The 20,959-nt window shown below is 48.2% G+C and overlaps 1 protein-coding gene across 1 annotated transcript in view; it reads left to right on the plus strand.

The window, feature by feature from the left end:
- LOC8026160 (ATP-binding cassette sub-family C member 2) overlaps positions 1 to 20,647 on the plus strand; it is an 86,660-nt gene extending 66,013 nt beyond the window's left edge. The window contains exons 15-19 of the mRNA XM_042287012.1: positions 8,053 to 8,376; positions 12,004 to 12,105; positions 14,726 to 14,917; positions 18,868 to 19,026; positions 20,471 to 20,647. Of these exons, the coding sequence (XP_042142946.1) occupies positions 8,053 to 8,376; positions 12,004 to 12,105; positions 14,726 to 14,917; positions 18,868 to 19,026; positions 20,471 to 20,647 (954 nt within the window). The remainder of the gene's footprint in view (positions 1 to 8,052; positions 8,377 to 12,003; positions 12,106 to 14,725; positions 14,918 to 18,867; positions 19,027 to 20,470) is intronic.
- Positions 20,648 to 20,959: the final 312 nt, after the last annotated feature.

Consider the following 20,959-nt stretch of genomic DNA (forward strand, 5'->3'; position numbering starts at 1 on the left):
ACGGAGAGACGGATAGACGGAGAGACGGAGAGACGGAGAGACGGATAGACGGACAGACGGACAGACGGACAGACGGAGAGACGGAGAGACGAGGAGACGGAGAGACGGAGAGACGGAGAGACGGAGAGACGGAGAGACGGATAGACGGATAGACCGAGAGACGGAGAGACGGAGAGACGGAGAAACGGAGAAACGGAGAGACGGAGAGACGGATAGACGGATAGACGGATAGACGGAGAGACGGAGAGACGGAGAGACGAGGAGACGAGGAGACGGATAGACGGAGAGACGGAGAGACGGATAGACGGAGAGACGGATAGACGGATAGACGGAGAGACGGAGAGACGGAGAGACGGATAGACGGAGAGACGGAGAGACGGAGAGACGGAGAGACGGATAGACGGAGAGACGGAGAGACACGGAGAGACGGATAGACGGAGAGACGGATAGACGGAGAAACGGAGAGACGGAGAGACGGAGAGACGAGGAGACGAGGAGACGGAGAGACGGAGAGACGGAGAGACGGAGAGACGGAGAGACGGATAGACGGAGGGACGGAGGGACGGATAGACGGAGAGACGGAGAGACGGAGAGACGGATAGACGGAGAGACGGAGAGACGGAGAGACGGAGAGACGGATAGACGGATAGACGGACAGACGGACAGACGGACAGACGGACAGACGGAGAGACGGAGAGACGGATAGACGGATAGACGGATAGACCGAGAGACGGAGAGACGGAGAGACGGAGAGACGGAGAGACGGAGAGACGGAGAGACGGATAGACGGAGAGACGGATAGACAAAGAGACGGAGAGACGGAGAGACGGAGAGACGGATAGACGGAGAGACGGAGAGACGGATAGACGGAGAGACGGACAGACGGACAGACGGAGAGACGGAGAGACGGACAGACGGACAGACGGACAGACGGACAGACGGAGAGACGGACAGACGGACAGACGGACAGACGGAGAGACGGAGAGACGGATAGACGGAGAGACGGAGAGACGAGGTGACGTAGAGACGGAGACACGGAGAGACGGAGAGACGGATAGACGGAGAGACGGAGAGACGGATAGACGGAGAGACGGAGAGACGGAGAGACGGAGAGACGGAGAGACGGATAGACGGATAGACGAGGAGACGGAGAGACGGAGAGACGGATAGACGGATAGACGGATAGACCGAGAGACGGAGAGACGGAGAGACGGAGAGACGGATAGACGGATAGACGGATAGACGGAGAGACGGATAGACGGATAGACGGAGAGACGGAGAGACGGAGAGACGGATAGACGGAGAGACGGAGAGACGGAGAGACGGAGAGACGGAGAGACGGAGAGACGGATAGACGGATAGACGGAGAGACGGATAGACGGATAGACGGATAGACGGAGAGACGGAAAGACGGAAAGACGGATAGACGGAGAGACGGATAGACGGAGAGACGGAGAGACGGAGAGACGGATACACGGAGAGACGGATAGACGGAGAGACGGAGAGACGGATAGACGGATAGACGAGGAGACGGAGAGACGGAGAGACGTATAGACGGAGAGACGGAGAGACGGATAGACGGATAGACGGAGAGACGGATAGACGGAGAGACGGAGAGACGGATAGACGGAGAGACGGAGAGACGGATAGACAAAGAGACGGAGAGACGGAGAGACGGAGAGACGGAGAGACGGATAGACGGAGAGACGGAGAGACGGATAGACGGAGAGACGGAGAGACGGAGAGACGGACAGACGGAGAGATGGAGAGACGGAGAGACGGAGAGACGGAGAGACGGAGAGACGGATAGACGGATAGACGGAGAGACGGATAGACGGAGAGACGGAGAGACGGAGAGACCGATAGACAGATAGACGGATAGACGGAGAGACGGATAGACGGAGAGACGGAGAGACGGAGAGACGGAGAGACGGATAGACGGACAGACGGACAGACGGACAGACGGAGAGACGAGGAGACGGAGAGACGGAGAGACGGAGAGACGGAGAGACGGAGAGACGGAGAGACGGAGAGACGGATAGACGGATAGACGGATAGACCGAGAGACGGAGAGACGGAGAGACGGAGAAACGGAGAAACGGAGAGACGGAGAGACGGATAGACGGATAGACGGATAGACGGAGAGACGGAGAGACGGAGAGACGGAGAGACGAGGAGACGAGGAGACGGATAGACGGAGAGACGGAGAGACGGATAGACGGAGAGACGGAGAGACGGAGAGACGGATAGACGGATAGACGGAGAGACGGAGAGACGGAGAGACGGAGAGACGAAGAGACGGATAGACGGAGAGACGGAGAGACACGGAGAGACGGATAGACGGATAGACGGAGAGACGGATAGACGGAGAAACGGATAGACGGAGAGACGGAGAGACGGAGAGACGAGGAGACGAGGAGACGGAGAGACGGAGAGACGGAGAGACGGAGAGACGGAGAGACGGAGAGACGGATAGACGGAGGGACGGAGGGACGGATAGACGGAGAGACGGAGAGACGGAGAGACGGAGAGACGGAGAGACGGAGAGACGGAGAGACGGACAGACGGACAGACGGACAGACGGACAGACGGAGAGACGGAGAGACGGATAGACGGATAGACCGAGAGACGGAGAGACGGAGAGACGGATAGACGGAGAGACGGAGAGACGGATAGACGGAGAGACGGATAGACAAAGAGACGGAGAGACGGAGAGACGGAGAGACGGAGAGACGGAGAGACGGATAGACGGAGAGACGGAGAGACGGATAGACGGAGAGACGGACAGACGGACAGACGGAGAGACGGAGAGACGGAGAGACGGAGAGACGGACAGACGGACAGACGGACAGACGGACAGACGGAGAGACGGACAGACGGACAGACGGACAGACGGACAGACGGAGAGACGGATAGACGGAGAGACGGAGAGACGGAGAGACGAGGTGACGTAGAGACGGAGACACGGAGAGACGGAGAGACGGATAGACGGAGAGACGGAGAGACGGAGAGACGGATAGACGGAGAGACGGATAGACGGAGAGACGGAGAGACGGAGAGACGGAGAGACGGAGAGACGGATAGGCGGATAGACGGAGAGACGGAGAGACGGAGAGACGGACAGACGGAGATACGGGCAGACGGAGAGACGGACAGACGGAGAGACGGAGAGACGGAGAGACGGAAAGACGGAGAGACGGAGAGACGGAGAGACGGATAGACGGATAGACGTATAGACGGAGAGACGGAGAGACGAGGAGACGGAGAGACGGAGAGACGGAGAGACGGAGAGACGGAGAGACGAAGAGACGGAGAGACGGAGAGACGGATAGACGGATAGACGGATAGACGGAGAGACGGAGAGACGGAGAGACGGAGAGACGGAGAGACGGAGAGACGGAAAGACCGAGAGACCGAGAGACCGAGAGACCGAGAGACGGAGAGACGGAGAGACGGAGAGACGGACAGACGGACAGACGGACAGACGGACAGACGGACAGACGGAGAGACGGAGAGACGGATAGACGGATAGACGGATAGACAAAGAGACGGAGAGACGGATAGACAAAGAGACGGAGAGACGGAGAGACGGATAGACGGATAGACGGAGAGACGGATAGACGGAGAGACGGATAGACGGATAGACGGATAGACAAAGAGACGGAGAGACGGAGAGACGGAGAGACGGAGAGACGGAGAGACGTATAGACAAAGAGACGGAGAGACGGAGAGACGGAGAGACGGATAGACGGAGAGACGGATAGACGGATAGACGGAGAGACGGAGAGACGGAGAGACGGATAGACAAAGAGACGGAGAGACGGAGAGACGGATAGACGGAGAGACGGAGAGACGGAGAGACGGATAGACGGAGAGACGGAGAGACGGAGAGACGGAGAGACGGATAGACGGAGAGACGGAAAGACGGAGAGACGGAGAGACGGATAGACGGAGAGACGGAGAAACGGAGAAACGGAGAAACGGAGAGACGGAGAGACGGAGAGACGGAGAGACGGAGAGACGGATAGACGGATAGACGGAGAGACGGATAGACGGAGAGACGGAGAGACGGAGAGACGGAGAGACGGATAGACGGAGAGACGGAGAGACGGAGAGACAAAGAGACGGATAGACAAAGAGACGGATAGACAAAGAGACGGAGAGACGGAGAGACGGATAGACGGAGAGACGGAGAGACGGAGAGACGGAGAGACGGATAGACGGAGAGACGGATAGACGGAGAGACGGATAGACGGATAGACGGAGAGACGGATAGACAAAGAGACGGATAGACGGAGAGACGGAGAGACCGAGAGACGGAGAGACGGATAGACGGAGAGATAGATGGGGTTTATTTGCGTGCCTGCAAACAGTCAAGTGGCCTGAGCAGCAGTGCAGTGTCCTGTACACAGATACACAAAAGTATGAAATAAAAACACAATCAGGCAAAAATGTCTGTTTCACCTTGATAATGTGGATGCTTGGGCAAGTTGGTAATTCATGCTTGGATGGAACAGCGCGGATGAACATTCACACTCAGATGCACACAAGAAGCAAACAGCGCTGCGAGTCTGTTTGCTTCTTGTGTGCATCTGAGTGTGACTGTTCATCCGCGCTGTTCCATCCAAGTCGGTTTCACCAAAAAAGGCATCCTGAGTCTGTTGCAGATAGGGATGCCGCGAACTTTTTTCGAATCGAAGTTTCGATGATCGAATCAAGCGGTTCGAAAGGTTCGAAAGATTTCGATTTTTCGAATTGTCTATATCGTAAAATTCGACGGAGGTCGAATTTTCGAACTTGTTAAGCTAAGAAGTTCGACGCTTTTCGAACCGTCGAACTTATTACGCTAAAAAATTCGATATTTTTCGAACTTTCGAACTTATTGCGCTGCAAGGTTCGATGCTTGTCGAACTTTCGAACTTGACTGACCAAAAAATCGATGAATTTCGAACTTTCGAATTTATTTATCAAGAGAATTCAAAAAGTTTCGAACTTTCGAATTCTGAAAAGTCAGAAGTTCGTCGAACTTCGACCTTTCAGGGTAAAAGTTCGACGTTCGTCGAACTTCGAAAGACCGGCGGACTGTTTCATTTGATTTCAAGTAGTGGGGTACATTCGTAATTTTTTTTTCTCGAACTTTTACACGCAGTGCTGCGTTCCTTACGAAAGACAATGTCGTTTATTTCAATGTTCTGGCATGCTTAGGTTTAAAGAAATAAATCCCCGAAGGGGCGAGGAAGGACGACGGGTTTTTGACGATTATCGTTTGTGCCAGATTTGAAGCACGCTGCAGCCGGAGCTATTTATGGTAGACATGTTGTACTTTTTTTAAGAAGGATCTATGTATAGCCTAGGTAAGTGCCGAAACTCACGTTATTCAACGTGAGTTTCGAAGAAATGTCCAAACATGTATCTGCATGCAATTATGACCTAAACTTGATATTTATTTTCGTCTAAGTTGTTTGAGGTATCGCATTTAAATTAACACCACAGGCAGTACATATCATTGCCATCTGCGAAATACAAAATAATATATTTATTGTTTTTTCACGTTAAGGAATAAATTAACTCATGGGAGAAGATTTCTAATAGTGTTCAGGTTCAGCACGTCATTAAAAGAAAACTTTTTTTTTTCGCTTCACGTTCCTGGGACGTGTTTCTTTTAGCCTGTACACATTTTGGTAAAAGAAACTTGTTTCGAAGTTCTGAACTTCTGAATATGCAACAATATAACACTTCCGACGAATTCTCGATAGTTTCTTTTTTTTTTTTTTCCTGCTTTTTATTTCCGCATTTATTCTTTTTTTTTTTTTTTTTTTTTTTTGTTGCTATCGGCACAGGTGTTTAGGTCGAAAAGACAGCTTTGAACTTCCGAACCACTAAGCATGTGACGAGCAGTGCCTTCTGACAACGAGTTTCTAACAATGACCATCTACGCAACCTTTTATGCAGTGAAGAGCGACAGTGGCTATACATATGCATAAATAATTTCAGATTAAAATAAGCTCGACCAGGCTCTCTTTCCAGGTATTGTTTTCTTTAACAGTCCGAAATACCTGCAAGGGGAAGAAGGAGGCAGAAGCCCCCCCCCCCCCCCCCCCTTTCCCGCTACCCTCTTTCCCCCCGTTTTTCCTCTTCCGACGCCACTTGTATGGTAGAACGCTCCTCGACCCCGAGTTGTGTCGGTTTTCGTGCTTTTTGCGAGGCGATTCCTCCGTCCCAGAAAATAAACCTCCAGGACAATTATAAACTTCACCGGATCGAATTACTACCAGCGTGCAAGGGGTGGTGAGGTAGTTTGCCAGGTCGCTTCAAGGTTTTTCTGAGCCTCAACCTCCTACTCGCCCCTGGCCGTTTCGAACTGGATGAGTCTCGTAAAACAGTGCGTTCGTGCAATCACTACTGCGTGATGCAGGTTAAAGACCCCCCCCCCCCCCCCCCTAGGCTGGCGGTCACAATTCTGCACTGGCAAATATTCTAGCACGTCCGGGACACTCGTTGTCTCAATTAATTGCCTGACCAACTTCGCAGAATCTAGATATCACACCCTAACTTTTCTAAACTTGATTTTGTGAAAACAAGTGAGTCGTGAAAACGTTATTTGAAACTGAAACTGTGGAAAAACTTGAAAATCGGACTTCAAACTTTCAAAACTTGGATTATACTCCGTTCCACCTTCAGTCTGAGCGCAGTGGACGCCACAGGCCATCCCAGCCGATCCAGCGCCGGGAGAAAATCGCGTGACCTGCCGGTTGGGCAGAGGGACACAGGGAGCTCAAGGTCACATGACACTCTCTCCACGTTGGATTGGCTGGAATTACTCCTAGCGTCCGCTGCGCTCGGACTGAAGGTGAAACGGAGTATAGAAAGAAATTCAAAATCTTCAAAGTTTTTTTTTTTTTTTTTTTTGAATTTAGCGGTAAAAGAGAATCAAAACCTTCGAACTTTTCGAACTTTATGCAAAAAGAAATTCGAAATCTTCGAATTGTTCGAACTTCATGTCTATAAAAATTCGAAGCGTTCGAAGTTTTCGAATTTTTTTTACAGAGAATTTCGAAATCTTCGAATTTATCGAACCTGAAGTAAAAAAATATTCGAAATATTCGATTTCGAAATTTTAGAAACCGTGAAAGCTTCGAAATTTTCGAATTCGAAACTCCGCTGTGGTCAAAAGTTGCGAATTTTTCGAAATCGAACCTCGGTCGGTACGAAAATATCGAACTTTTTCGAAATCGAACCTCAGTTCGCTTCGCAAATATCGAAACCTTTCGAAATCGAACCTAGGGTGGTTCGCGACATCCCTAGTTGCAGACGTGTCATTGGGCAAGTGGCCGGCACATCAGGATAAAACGTGTCTCTGCATTTTGATGTCCTCCCTGACGGTACCCGGAACCTCAGTGACATCAGCAGCTGGGCACAATCAAGAGAACCATGGACAATTTGACGCAGGAAATGCATGTCTCTTGCAATTCGTCTATCGTGCAGAGGCACTAGACCGAGGTCAGTGAGCAGGGAATGGTAATTGTAGAAACGGCGGCGGCCAATATATCGGTCGTATAAGATTCTTATAAACGTACACTGAACGTTTTCAATAAGATTACTATGTAAACATCGGATAACAAACATCCGCGTGCGGCGTTTCTCGGCGCATAGCACACTCCCGCTGAGTCTTTGAACTGTGGACGCTTCCGCAGGGTCTGCTGTTCTGCAGAAGAAAGCTACTGGGTGTGCCCATAACACAAAAATGTTAGCGCACCGAGGGGTTAGTGTAATGGTCCATAAGCTGCTGTCTTCAAGGCTGATTCATACACCTGCGACGATCAACAATCAGAACCACAGAAACAATCATAACACCGGAACAACCGTGACTCGTAATGGCTTTGCGAAGCTACCTTTTGCATCGCTTGCCACGTTGTGTACAGGGAACACTTGTCCCGGTGACTTTCTCGTTGCTGTCGTTTCGATCGCTGCGAACACAACCGACACATGCGTGTAAACCCGCTTTTATTTATAAACTTTTCCGCTTACCATTTTTGCGTCGGTTCCCTGCAGCGCCTCATCATCAAAGCCGCCAACGAGGTTCGCTTCGTGGACGGCGCGTACACGTCGAGAGTTCTGCAGCACGTCACGGAGACGGTGGACTCCCTGAGCAGCATCCGGTCGTACGGAGTGGTGGAGCGTTTCTGCAGCCACTTCTGCCGCCTCACGGACTCCAACATGGTGCCCTTCAACGGTTTCATCTGCTGCTACAGAGTCAGCCGCTTCCTGGCCAGCGCCGTCAGCTTTACCGTCGTGTTCGCCACCCTCATCTTCGCAGTGGTTATGGCCACGGGCGGCGCCAGCAGCGTGGGCCTAGCGCTCAGCTCTTCTCTATCTGTGAGTAGACGTGCTCCACCCCCCCCCCCCCCCCCCCAATGAAAATTTGTGCTCGGTTCTGGTTCTAAATACTAAAGTGACAAACCTTTTTTTGTAACGTAAAATGCGTTTATGACCTGAAAAGCAAGTTTTGGCGTTATGTTAGGTTCGCTATGACGGCTAGAAAGCGTCTCCGACTAGGGTGTTAAAGGGGTTAGGAGACGTCAAACATAAAATATGAAATAGCTATACTGCTACGACCTATTGTGTGCTCTATAAGTGTAGTCACGAAGGGAAAAAATCCTCCCTTTGCTCCCCACGATGCGCATCACGTGGCAGCAACGTCACGCTCTTGCGCGGAGCAGCTTTGACGTAGGCATCCCAGGGATGAGGGGGGAGCTTATGCTCGTGCTCCCCCAACGCCGCACCAGTGGGCTGGACATACGGTCCCCTTGGCGTGGGATCTCTTTGCAACTGGCGGTATTTCTTTTTTATGTGTCTGGCAACTTTACTGATTTCGCTCAGCGAGATGCCGGCGGTGGCATCGGGATCGTCTAACTTCTGGTGGCTTGCGCTTTTGCGCATGTCGTCCGAGACAACCAGAGGAGTATTCGATATTTAACGATATTGAAGCGCAAAGGACAAGACGCAAGCCCAAGAAGGACACAGGAAAAGCGCTACTCACAAATGACGTTTACTAACCGATACACAAGGAAAGGCAATGTGTAAGTGAAAGAAAGGAAATGAGTAAAAAAGAAAAAGAAAATAATTAGACAAATATGCCGCATTCTTCCGATAGCCGGCGCTGTCGGACAAATTTCCGACAGCGCCCTGTAAGCCCTGTAAGACAACCAATTCAAATTCCCGATTTTTTTTTTTTTCATTATGATATTGGTGTCGTTTTTTGCTTGAACCTTATATTTCCTTTACTTTATAATTTGACTGTGTCTTTCTTACTTAATTTTTATTTATTTATTGTTTTATGTTATTTATTTCTGCATCTTTTATTTCACCCACAAATATATTGTCTCATTTTTTTTTCTTTCCTTTTTTTTTTTACTAATTTCCTTCCCTTCACTTCCTTTTTACTTTTCCTTGTCTTTCGGTTAGTAAACGTCAGTTGAAAGTAGTACTTGTCCTGGTGTCCGTCTTGTCCTTTATTTATGATGTTGGAAGCTAGCCATTTCGACGGCTGCCCGCTGGCGACCAGCTCCAGCGACGACGCAGTCATCAAAGACAAACTCGCCGTGGCCGCCGTCGTCAGTGGAGAACTCGCAGGCGCATGCAGAATGGATGGCCAAAGGGCCGCTGGCGAGAGCGAGAGTAGCGTTGGAGTAGCCGAGCTGCGTGAGAGGTTTTGATCGTACCTTGGCGAGGCGAGCTTGGAAGATCATGGGGGTGCCTAGATTGAGAGAGCATTCATGATCACGTGGTTTATGGGCACCATGGTGTGACTAACTTGGGCATTGTTGCAGATGAAAATTATCAAAAATCGTAAATTGATTATTGCAATTACTCGAGCTCTAAAAAGATTGAATATTTGTGTTTATACTAAGTAGCCTATGAGCATCCCATTAGAAGAATAATCTACCCGTTCAATGTCCGTGTCCTAACCCCTTTAGGCATCAAAATTTCTTTTATTTTGCAATGAAATTACATTACTAATTACTTCGCTTAAAGCGACTAAAATGTAGTTAAATTACGTCACAAATTACCACGGCGGAAAAGTAATTATTGAATTGAAAATTACCTAAAAACGTGATGAAATTACATTCAATTTACTTGATTTTTATTTCGCTAGAGAAAGCCATAATTCCTTCCTACCAATAATTGTGTTTCCATTTAGAGAGAACTACAGGAACACGGGTATACGAAAAGAACACCTGCTTTGTTTTGTCTTCTTCGATATGAATTCACGAAGAAAACAGAAATGTGGCTAGCATATTCCCAACCCCTTTCGTGAACTAAAATTCTAAAAACACTTCTGGCATCACAACTGAGTGAACGCCATGCAGTAGTTCCACACTTCTGAAACTCTTGTTGTTTTCTTTTTTTTAAACTAATCCTGCACTCAACTAATCCTCTCTCGGGTCTATCCTGACCAGTGAAGAGAATGTGTAGTCTGTTCGTGGTATATGTGAGTACAACCCGCTCCAGGTCTAGTGCCCAGTTCTCCAAACGTCTCATCAATTCAACGACAAGTCCACCCAGTTTTGTTTTTTTCTTTTTTTTTTCTTAAATTGTTTACATTTGATGCTTCTTTTAGACGTAAAAAATTTCCACGAAGCGCACCCTGAAGCACGCCTGCTTTGGTCGCGCAAAAAGAAGTTTGCATTACAAGGAAATCATTACTACCGTAATATGTTATTTACAAAATCCGTTACATGTCGTCATCCGCGTAAAATTGCAAATTTTATACATTCATAGTCCGCGGTCTGCAATCTGAGGTAGTGTAATCTACTCGTGATCCGAGTTTTAGCGACTGTGTATCGTCGAAATTTGAAGAATATACAATCGACGTTTTCTTGCAAAATCATGTTGGATTTATTTACAAGCCATTTTTAGTGAAACTCTGCAAGCACATGCTCTGCGACCGGAAACATATGCTAGAGCAAAGGTTGCCAGAGTGACACTGGGTTAGAGCCGCAGACAAAACTACAAAAATTCAGGGAGTCGAAGGAAGAAAAAAAAACGGGGGGGGGGGGGGGGAGCACTTTTAGCAAGAAACGATATTGAGAGAGCAGTCCTTCCCAAAGAGGACAAGCAGAATGGTTGACTGCAACGAATAACACCAGGCAGCAGAACGTTTCTTTAACCGCTAATCAAAAGTAAATGCATGGTTCGCTAGCCAGCCAGTGCCCCTGACGCCTGTTATGCGAATACGGGTCGAAATTAATTCTAGAACAATAAAGGAAACATGGTCACTGGACTCATCTATGTGTCAGAAAGCAGTCCACCTGTACGTACGTGATGTAGTTCAAAGCTGCCGAGACTGAGCTGCTTTTTTATCTATTTTTTATTCTAGAACTCGTTTCGTTTTGAGGACACATGAGGGGTAAGGGGGGGGGGGGGGGGGTGGGCACACTTACAACGGAGCCGCGAGTCGCACTTGAACCCGCGAAGAGCCGCAGTTTGGCCACCCCTGTGCTAGAGCATAGTGCTGTTGCATTGAGGTGCGCTCACCCATATGAGTATGCGCATGCATATAGGGAGTATTCACTGTCGGCCATAGCTGCGTGCGCGAAGCTGAGCGCGTGCTGATGGCGAGCTTCCACAGTTCTTTTGCAACGTGCATTCCGCACCATCAAGAGTGCCGGTCTTAGCAGCCTATTGATGTGAGCTCGTTCTGAGCATGCGCTCTAAACAGCCCCTACAAATATGGCGTCCAGTGAATACTCCCTATTGGTAGGCTCGAGCGCGTTACCATAGTGGACCATACGTATGTGGGTGCACGAGTTAGAAAAGCGAAAATACCTACCAAACGTCAAGACTCAGATAAAATGTCTGCCCCAAGAACGTAATATCACTCAGCATGAACAGCAACTGTGGTCTGTTTTCCGCATACGAAAGAACATCTGCGAGAACTTAATGTAAAACTAAAATGACCAAGTGTTTTATTCATTTAAATAATGCATTTTGTTTTTCCAGATCCCATTGTCCATGATGTGTCTGTGCGTGGTCCTGTTCACCTGCATGCAAATGGTCGTATCTTTCGAGCGCGCTCTCGAGTACACAGAACTCCCGCAAGAGGTAGGTACACTTGAGTGAAAAATGACCCATACTTATACATATTCTATGTTAACACGAAGGCTTCGTTAATTTTTAATCGCGTTTCGGTAATGCAATTTTTCAAAAATTTTTTATGCGCTGTTTGCTTTTTTTTTTAATATCCGTAAATCTATTCCCATCTTCTTCCGAACATCCCATGCTCTTTATTTTTACTTGATTTGCTGGATTCGGGCAGCCCTAAAGACACCTACGTACAAACTATACTTTCACGAACTAAACGACCAGCGTAATGGTAGTGTAAAACTCTTTGTGCGTATAATTTGTGTTAGCTCATCGAAATTACAATTTGTAAAAATTTGTTCTTGGCCCAAAAGCACACACTGATCTGTAGTTGAGTGCTAATGCCCGATTCCCACTAAAGCGACAAACAGAAAAAAACGACTGCGACAAGCCTCAAACCAGAGTCTTTCGCGATTTGACAGGCTTTGTAGAATAGGGGAGGATATGCTCAAACACGAGCATCATGCACGCGAGTGTATCTTTGGCAAGTTTGCACTTACTCGTGCTTACTTCACGAGCACCGAACGACGAAACGTCTGCCAAAGGTACCATAGCGAGCATGCTGCATGTGTTTGAGGCTTGTCGCTGTCGTTTAGTTCTTCTTGTCGCTCTAGCGGGACTCGGGCATAAAGGATCCGTTCTTTAGACGTCCCTTGCAAACAGTGTATCAAGGCTGGTTCAGACATTTGTTTTGGCTTTGACAGAGGGCGCTGCGATCTCTCGGTGTGACCCTTTAAGACGAGAAACCAGAGTGGCGTCATCTGTCGGGTACGCCTAAAACACTTCTAGTGCGCGTTTATTTTTTAGTAGCATTTCTGGGCCACGGGCTCGCAATACGTCTTGACAATTTTATCAAATAATCGAGCCCATTTCTCGCAGATTATTCGAGCATTTCGTTTCGCAAAGTACTGCAAAAACTTCCGCCCGCTTATCCGCAGTTCTAGGGCTATCCGACAGATGACGCAAGTGTGCCAGTGTTGGCCACTGATCTCTGGTGTGTTTTTTCGTGGTAAGCGGTCACAGGAGATCACAGCGCACTCGGTCACAGTCGAACGCAGATCTGCAAACCAGCCTTAAAGCAGCAGTCTTCCTGCGAATACATCGCACAAAACACGGTATGCAGACACTGAACTTTGAGACGTGTTACTTCCACGCATGAGGCTTCTGCTCCCATTGGCCATTCGAAACCTGTCTACGGACATGTTCCAAGTAAACATTTGTATGAAGCAAACATACTTCGAAAGTATCGGAGGTGCAAAAACGGTTCCCTGAAACTCCCTATTAGAGAGCTTTAGAGAACCGTGTTTGCACATCCGATAAGGTACGATGAGGCCTCCGGTACGAACTGCGCATGCGCTATAGCATAGAAGACTCGCATATGCGCCGTTCGTACATGAGGGCCCATCGTACCGTATCGGAGGTGCAAAAACGGTTCCCTAAAACTCCCTATTAGAGAGTTTTAGAGAACCGTGTTTGCACATCCGATAAGGTACGATGGGGCCTCCGGTACGAACTGCGCATGCGCTATAGCACTGAAGACTCGCATATGCGTCATTCGTACATGAGGGCCTATCGTACCGTATCGGAGGTGCAAAAACGGTTCCCTATAACTCCCTATTCGAGAGTTTTAGAGAACCGTGTTTGCACATCCCATAAGGTACGATGAGGCCTCCGGTACGAACTGCGCATGCGCTATAGCACTGAAGACTCGCATATGCGTCATTCGTACATGAGGGCCTATCGTACCGTATCGGAGGTGCAAAAACGGTTCCCTATAACTCCCTATTCGAGAGTTTTAGAGAACCGTGTTTGCACATCCGATAAGGTACGATGGGGCCTCCGGTACGAACTGCGCATGCGCTATAGCACTGAAGACTCGCATATGCGTCATTCGTACATGAGGGCCTATCGTACCGTATCGGAGGTGCAAAAACGGTTCCCTATAACTCCCTATTCGAGAGTTTTAGAGAACCGTGTTTGCACATCCCATAAGGTACGATGAGGCCTCCGGTACGAACTGCGCATGCGCTATAGCACAGAAGACTCGCATATGCGCCGTTCGTACATGAGGGCCCATCGTAACGTTTCGGATGTGCAAAAACGCTTCCCTGAAACTGCCTATTAGAGAGTTTTAGAGAACCCTGTTTGCACATCCGATAAGGTACGATGAGGCCTCTGGTACGAAATGCGCATGCGCTATAGCACAGAAGACTCGCATATGCGCCGTTCGTACATGAGGGCCCATCGTACCGTATCGTAGGTGCAAAAACGGTTCCCTAAAACTCCTTTTTAGAGAGTTTTAGAGAACCGTGTTTGCACATCCGATAAGGTACGATGGACCCTCTGGTACGAACTGCGCATATGCGAGTCTTCGGTATCACGTGCGCTGTTCGTACCGAAGGCCTCATCGTACCTTATCGGATGTGCGAACACGGTTTCCTAAAACTCCCTTTTATGTATGCAGCGAATACCGTATCTTTTGCTCGATGTATGAGCAGATTGGCTACAGCTTAAGGCTCACCAGAACTGTTACAGCACTTATTCTATGGTCTGATTTGTTCGACCTTTTTTTATATATTAGCCTGACGTGGACATTCAAGAAACAAACCTGGATAACAAGAATCGGCCGGAGGTCCTTTCGGTTCTGTCCGTGGATCAGAAATGGCCGACGGACGGAAGACTGGAGTTCCGAGACTACGCCACGTCTTACCGGCCCAAGATCTTGCCCGATGTCCTGAAAGGGGTCACATTTGTCGTTGAACCACAAGAGAAGGTGGGATCTTTAAAAATGTTTTAAGACCAGAAGTTTAAAACAAAAGGAGGAAACTACTGTGAAGGTTCATTTAACACAGGGGCAAAGTTGGTGGCTATGGGGGCCACTAAATAAAGAAGATATATCGATTAATTAGCTAGATAATTAACCAAAAATGTTTAATCTTTTTTTATTTGTTAATGTCTGAGGAATAACATAAAGTTGAATGTTTAACGCTCGACATCCTTACTATCTAGATCTGACGTGAAACTTTTATTAAAACATTCGTAGCGGGCGTTTCGGGGTGAGAAATGCCGCCCTTGTATACGGCTTCAAATTGAAATTAACCCAGCGAAGTTCACCCGTGACGTTAATTTATCCTCTCTGCACTTGCATTACTTCGACTCGAGTGACTCTGTCGAAGTCTCTACAAACGGGCTTTTAGACCATGTTGAATTAACCTGAGGCTGGGGTAGAGAAGGGGGATCAAAACGTACAAGGGACAGAAAATAGACAGTACGACGTCTCAAACTCAGCTAACTCGTTAGGCTTAGTCCACATCCTTATATAGTCTCAAGCTCCAAGGTCACCTCCACCAAAACAAAAAGACGAAGTTTTTCTAGTTCACTCGTCACAGTCTTCATCACACAATGCAAGACCGTTGTCAACCTCACAGGTTGGCGCGATAAGGTAACATTCATCCACTTTCAAACTTAAACAAAAGGATCTCTTCCCCTTCTATTCTCAACACAATTCCTACTTCTGATTTAGACAACGCCCGCTCCACATACTACAAAACACACGCGCGCGCACACACACACATACCGAAACGGTATTTGGGCCAACACACGTCAAAAAATAGTTTACAGTTTTCTTTTTTTTTTTTTTGACAATCACAAACAGGGCTGCACTTCAAACAGCATAAATAGTATAAACAAAATTGAAAACATTACATTTTTAGAAAACTCTTTTAAATTCCTTTTGAACTGTAGCGTAGCCTGACTTATACAGTTCCCTAGAGACTTTATCCGCAAGGTCTTCCTTACTACTCTCTTTACATTGTTCCTCTCCTTCTGTATGATCTCAGTCTCCGACCAGAGCGTCGTGCAATTGTTACATTCATGAATATGTTTTCAGATTTCCGAGTTTTGTGCCTTGTTCTTCACATTTCTTTTATGTTCGTTTAATCTGTCATTGATGCAGCATTACGTCTGTCTTACATACTTAACTTCCCACTCCAATGGTATTTCCTATACGCCACACCAGTCTCGTAACATACCGATTTATTCCGATGGGCCTTTTTGCAATCACTCAAACCTGTTTGAAATGGCGTCAATTTACTTAACCTAAAATCTGAACTAAGGACCGTGTCCACTCCAAACTGTCTCGCACGGTAACCGGGCAAGAGCTCACCGGACAAAAGCTCATCGGACAGAAGCTCGCCTGTTTTTTCACAGACCTGGACAAAAGCTCACCTACCTTTTTTTTGCTACCATGGCGAAACACGGGCTGGGATAAAGTGGGGACCCGATGCACATTGCACCATTTTTAGGAGAACTCGTACCCCATCCCATGCAAAGGTGTCGACAGATAAGCCATGACAGGCAGAGAAGCAACGATTTTGAACCATAATTTAGGTGACCGAAATTGAGTGGAGCTGATAAGATCAAGCTTGCTTGACTCAAAATATGCCGGAGAACCCTTGTGCCACGTCGAAGAAACTTCGTGAATCGAAGTTTTTAACCTGAAGCGTGACCGAAAAAACGAAGTCATCCTTCGGTGACCTCGCTTTTTCATTGTGATTAGGTCACGCTAAACGCGCATATAATGGTTAGGCGTAATATCTCTTAAGTGCTAATGCATAGGATTTTGGGGGATCAGGGTAATATTTGAAGTGAATGGCTAACAAAATTAATTTGTTTCCGCCATTGTGCATCGTAAATGTATTTGAAATCAAGGATTATCTCAGGGTGATGTGAAAGGGAAACTAAAGCAAAACTATATTATACAAGCCATTGAGTTTCGATTATTTAAAAATATTTTGAAGGAACGGGAGCTCGGCCTTTTGGACAAGTGCAAGACAAATGACCACTTTAAAAAACTGTGCGGGATTTTGGCTAGCGTCCCTTCTACGACAGGTTGTGTCTGACGGACTAACTTCCGCATGTCAACGGCCCTTTCCGTGTTCCTTCTGCGGCCGCACCCAGAGAGAATTCTTCCCTTTGACTGATAGTGCGCCGACGACGACCGGAGTTTACCCCGGAACGGTGGAATATGTACGACGCCCCCCTTCAAGATAAAGACCGGACGAGCAACTCTTGTGAAGGATGGAATACCGACTTCCAGAAGCTCGTCGGCCACGCCCATTCAAGCGTCTGGAGGCTGATTGAATGCCTACAGCAAGATCAGGCGCTCGTTGCCACGGCATTGACGCAAACCCGGAGGGGTGAGCCCCCAGTCAAGCGGGTGCGAAAAACCACTCTGCGCCTGCAGAAGCGTCTGAAAAGTATTTGCGAGGGGTTCCAGGTACACCCAGATCTACCAAGACAGCTGGAGGTAGTAGGGAACTGCATTCGCTTCTTAAAAATCGTTAAATAAACTTGTTTGAACTCAAATCAACATACCATGCGCCTGACATATTTAATATATCGGAGCAATTTAGTGCCGCACGCATACACCTTAGTTGTCCGCACTCGTGTTAAGACCAACATGAAATTTTCTCCTGGTGAGCTTTTGTCCGGGCCTGTGAAAAAATTTGTGAGCTTTTGTCCAGTGAACTTTGGTCCGGTGAGCTTCTGTCCGGTGAGCTTTTGTCCGGGATTCGCCTCGCACATCACTTCAGGTTGGGAGAAATGTCATAAAAATATGGGATTACAGCAAAGCGGTTCCTTAATTTCTGTTCGATTTTTCTCCAGCCTTTGATAAACAATTCTAATTACCGTTTGATAAAACTGTCATCATAACTAGGGCTCCGTGTTTTCGGAGTTTATTTTTCGTGAAATTCGGAGGATGTTTTTCGGAGTGTATTTTTTGTTTATCGGAGTTTATTTTTCGTAAATCCCCAATTCTCCGAAATTGGGAGATTAATTTCGCAGTGTTTCCTATTAAAAAATAATAAATAATAATCGGATGCAAACGTATGCCACATAAAAAATAAAACGCGCTTATATCAATTAAGATTTCTTCAGTTGAATTTAGCGTTGGTGTTATTGGCAATACTAATTTGTCCCACGACAAAACTCGCACAGGAGTGTGGCTTCGATAAACGTCGATACCTTAAAATAAATAAAATGCCGGAGGTAGCCGCAAGGTAGCTTGTAGTCATCCCATCAACCTATCCCGCCGCCGCGCTAGGTGGAGTGGTTATGAAAAGTTTCAACTGCCCCTCTTCTCTATTTTATGCAATCTCTATGGTCCATAGCTTTCACTGTTACCCCCAGAAAAATATCCTCTCCTTTCTCTAAATCCAAAATTCCATGGTCCAAACTGGAAACCAAAAGAGTGGCTTTTGTCGTGACACGAATGGTACGATGACCTGTTTCCCTGAACCAACCTTGACAAGACAAGCCGTAAGACCCCCTTTTGACAACGGTCAGAGGCTTGAAAGATAATGGTGTCATTTTCCCAGGACCATTGATCCTGCGCTGCTCAAATTGTAAAAAAAGAAAAAAGGAGATTTACAAAATTTACTTTTTCTTTTTTGGCTGTGTGTTTCTGTGTGTGAGTGTGGGGGGGGGGGTGGCATGGGCCCATAACAATTCGGAGTTTATAGGATAAATCCCAATTGACAAAAATTTTACCGGCGGGTGTTTTTCGGAGTTTTTCGGATTCATCCGAAAACATGGAGCCCTAATCATAACCTGCACTAATCAAACTTTCAACTGCCTTTCTACCGATTGAGTGATATGATGGACACATGACCTTTCTCACGCGTTCCTGACCAATGACTTGTATCTTCTCTCTTTCCGAAGGTGGGCGTCGTAGGAAGGACCGGCGCCGGCAAGTCGTCCCTGGTGCTCGCGCTCCTCCGTGTCCTCAAGAGCTCGCGGGGCAGCATCCGCATCGACGGCGTCGACATCAACACCGTGCCGCTGAGGAGGCTCAGGAACGCGGTCACCGTGATTCCTCAGGTGGGGTGCCTGGGACCCACCTAGTAGACAAGGCCCATGCGTGACGTCGTCCTTAGTGGAACCCCGACCCGCCCCAAGCGGGAAGCAGGCTAAAGCTTGACGAGAGTACGTTGGCGTCGGCGCCTGCTGTCGCCGCGCTTGTCGCGACTCATGTGACACGCAGCATGACGCACCCGCATGGCTACGTCACTGACGCGGGCTAGGTGGCGCTACGCGACGACGTTTAGAGGGAAAATAGCAGGTTTTCTCTTCTGGTCCGTTCACACACTTGCGCATGACAACGCCTGACTGAGATGAGACCAGTCTTTAAGCCTTTCATGACGACTTACGATCGCCTGCATTGCCGCGCACCCGGTCGTAAGCGGGGTCTGCTATTTACACGGCATCGACCGGGGCTCATGTGACACACCGGTGACACCACATCTCGATGTCATGCATCTCTGCCGGTGAGGGCCACGCAACCTTCCCTCTCTCCGCGTTTTCTCGGTTGGCCTTACTTGGATTCGTCGATCGTTCCGCGAGCGGGTAGGATCGGCCGCCGCAGACTTACGGGTGTGCCAAGTAGGTTTATTTCTGTAACGAGCCGCCGCAGACTGCCGCCGCGAAGCGGCGTGAACGCAGCGGGGGGTGGGCACAGCCGTTGATACTGAGAGAGTTTGCAGTGACCAATGGGCGGTGCTTGTTCCCGCTAGAATCAGCGCATTTCGCGATAACACAAAATGGCGTTATTTCTTTGTCTTGTTTCTTCCTGAGAAATCGCAAAAAGTTCCTACTAGTCAGAGCCACAGTATCCCGGACGGAAGTGGTCATCCCTCGCTGGTCAGACCACGCTGCTTTGGTTTCCAGGCCGTCAAAATCTCCTTAAGAAAGCCGAACTCTTTCAGTTTAAACGGCCAAACTCTCTCTGTTTAAACAGGGGGGGGGGGGGGGGGAGGGGGGGGGGAAGGGGGAAGGGGGGGGGCGACCGAAGACGCCGCCCCTTCCGTCCCCGTGCCACAAGAACTGACCGCACGTGAGGTCATATGACCTTTTCGTTTGCCAGGATGAGTGGCGTCATAAGAACCATCGGTGACTTTCCAGCACCAGTGGGTCACCAAGAGCTCAAAATGGGATAAATAATTGATCAGCTTCGGATCTATGGGTTTATTATTACGGCGATCGCCTACTCCTTTCTTTTGTCATTGCCGTACAACTCTTAATCATTAATCATTGCCCCTCAGGCCTCAACTCCGGCAAAATTTTATTGTCACTGCTGGGCATCAAAATCAAAAATTATAACCATAAGGATCATTAATGAGATAACTACATGTGATTTGTGTAACTAGTTTAGCTGCGTCTATTAATCTATTGGGGTAATTTTAAGGCAGATTAGTGGTCTCAAAAGAACCTAGCTGTGTTCTAACAAGTGCCTCTTGAACTAATTTTCTTCCGTGCACGTCAAAAGGACCCGAGCCTGGTGCGGGGCAGCCTCCGAAGCAACCTAGATCCCACCGGAAGCCACACAGACGAAGACCTGTGGCGAGCACTGCGAGAGGCCCACCTGGACAGCTTCGTGGCCTCTCACGCGAACGGGCTCCTCATGGAAACGGGTGACGGAGGGTCAAACCTCAGGTTGGTGTGACAACCGCGGATGACATGTAGCGCATTTGGTGGAATATACCAACTGAGTGAGTGCAAGAAGACATGGGCTTGACATATTTCGAAGTTCGAGAAGCGATCAGTAAGTTTAAATTTGAACAAAGGCTAATCACAATTGAGGATACACAATGCGCGAGAAACGTGTATAAGCATTTATATAGGAAAAGTCTGAACACTGATTGCACAAACCGAACCTGAGAACTGAAATTCAAATACTAACCGTCGAGTGCTGGGGCAGGGAGGGCAGACTACCTCCGTGGAAAAGAAAGTAAAGAAGCCAAGAGAAAAATGTGGG

Source organism: Ixodes scapularis, unplaced genomic scaffold, assembly GCF_016920785.2.
Source record: "Ixodes scapularis isolate PalLabHiFi unplaced genomic scaffold, ASM1692078v2 PGA_scaffold8__174_contigs__length_109621045, whole genome shotgun sequence".
NCBI classification, from domain to species: domain Eukaryota; kingdom Metazoa; phylum Arthropoda; class Arachnida; order Ixodida; family Ixodidae; genus Ixodes; species Ixodes scapularis.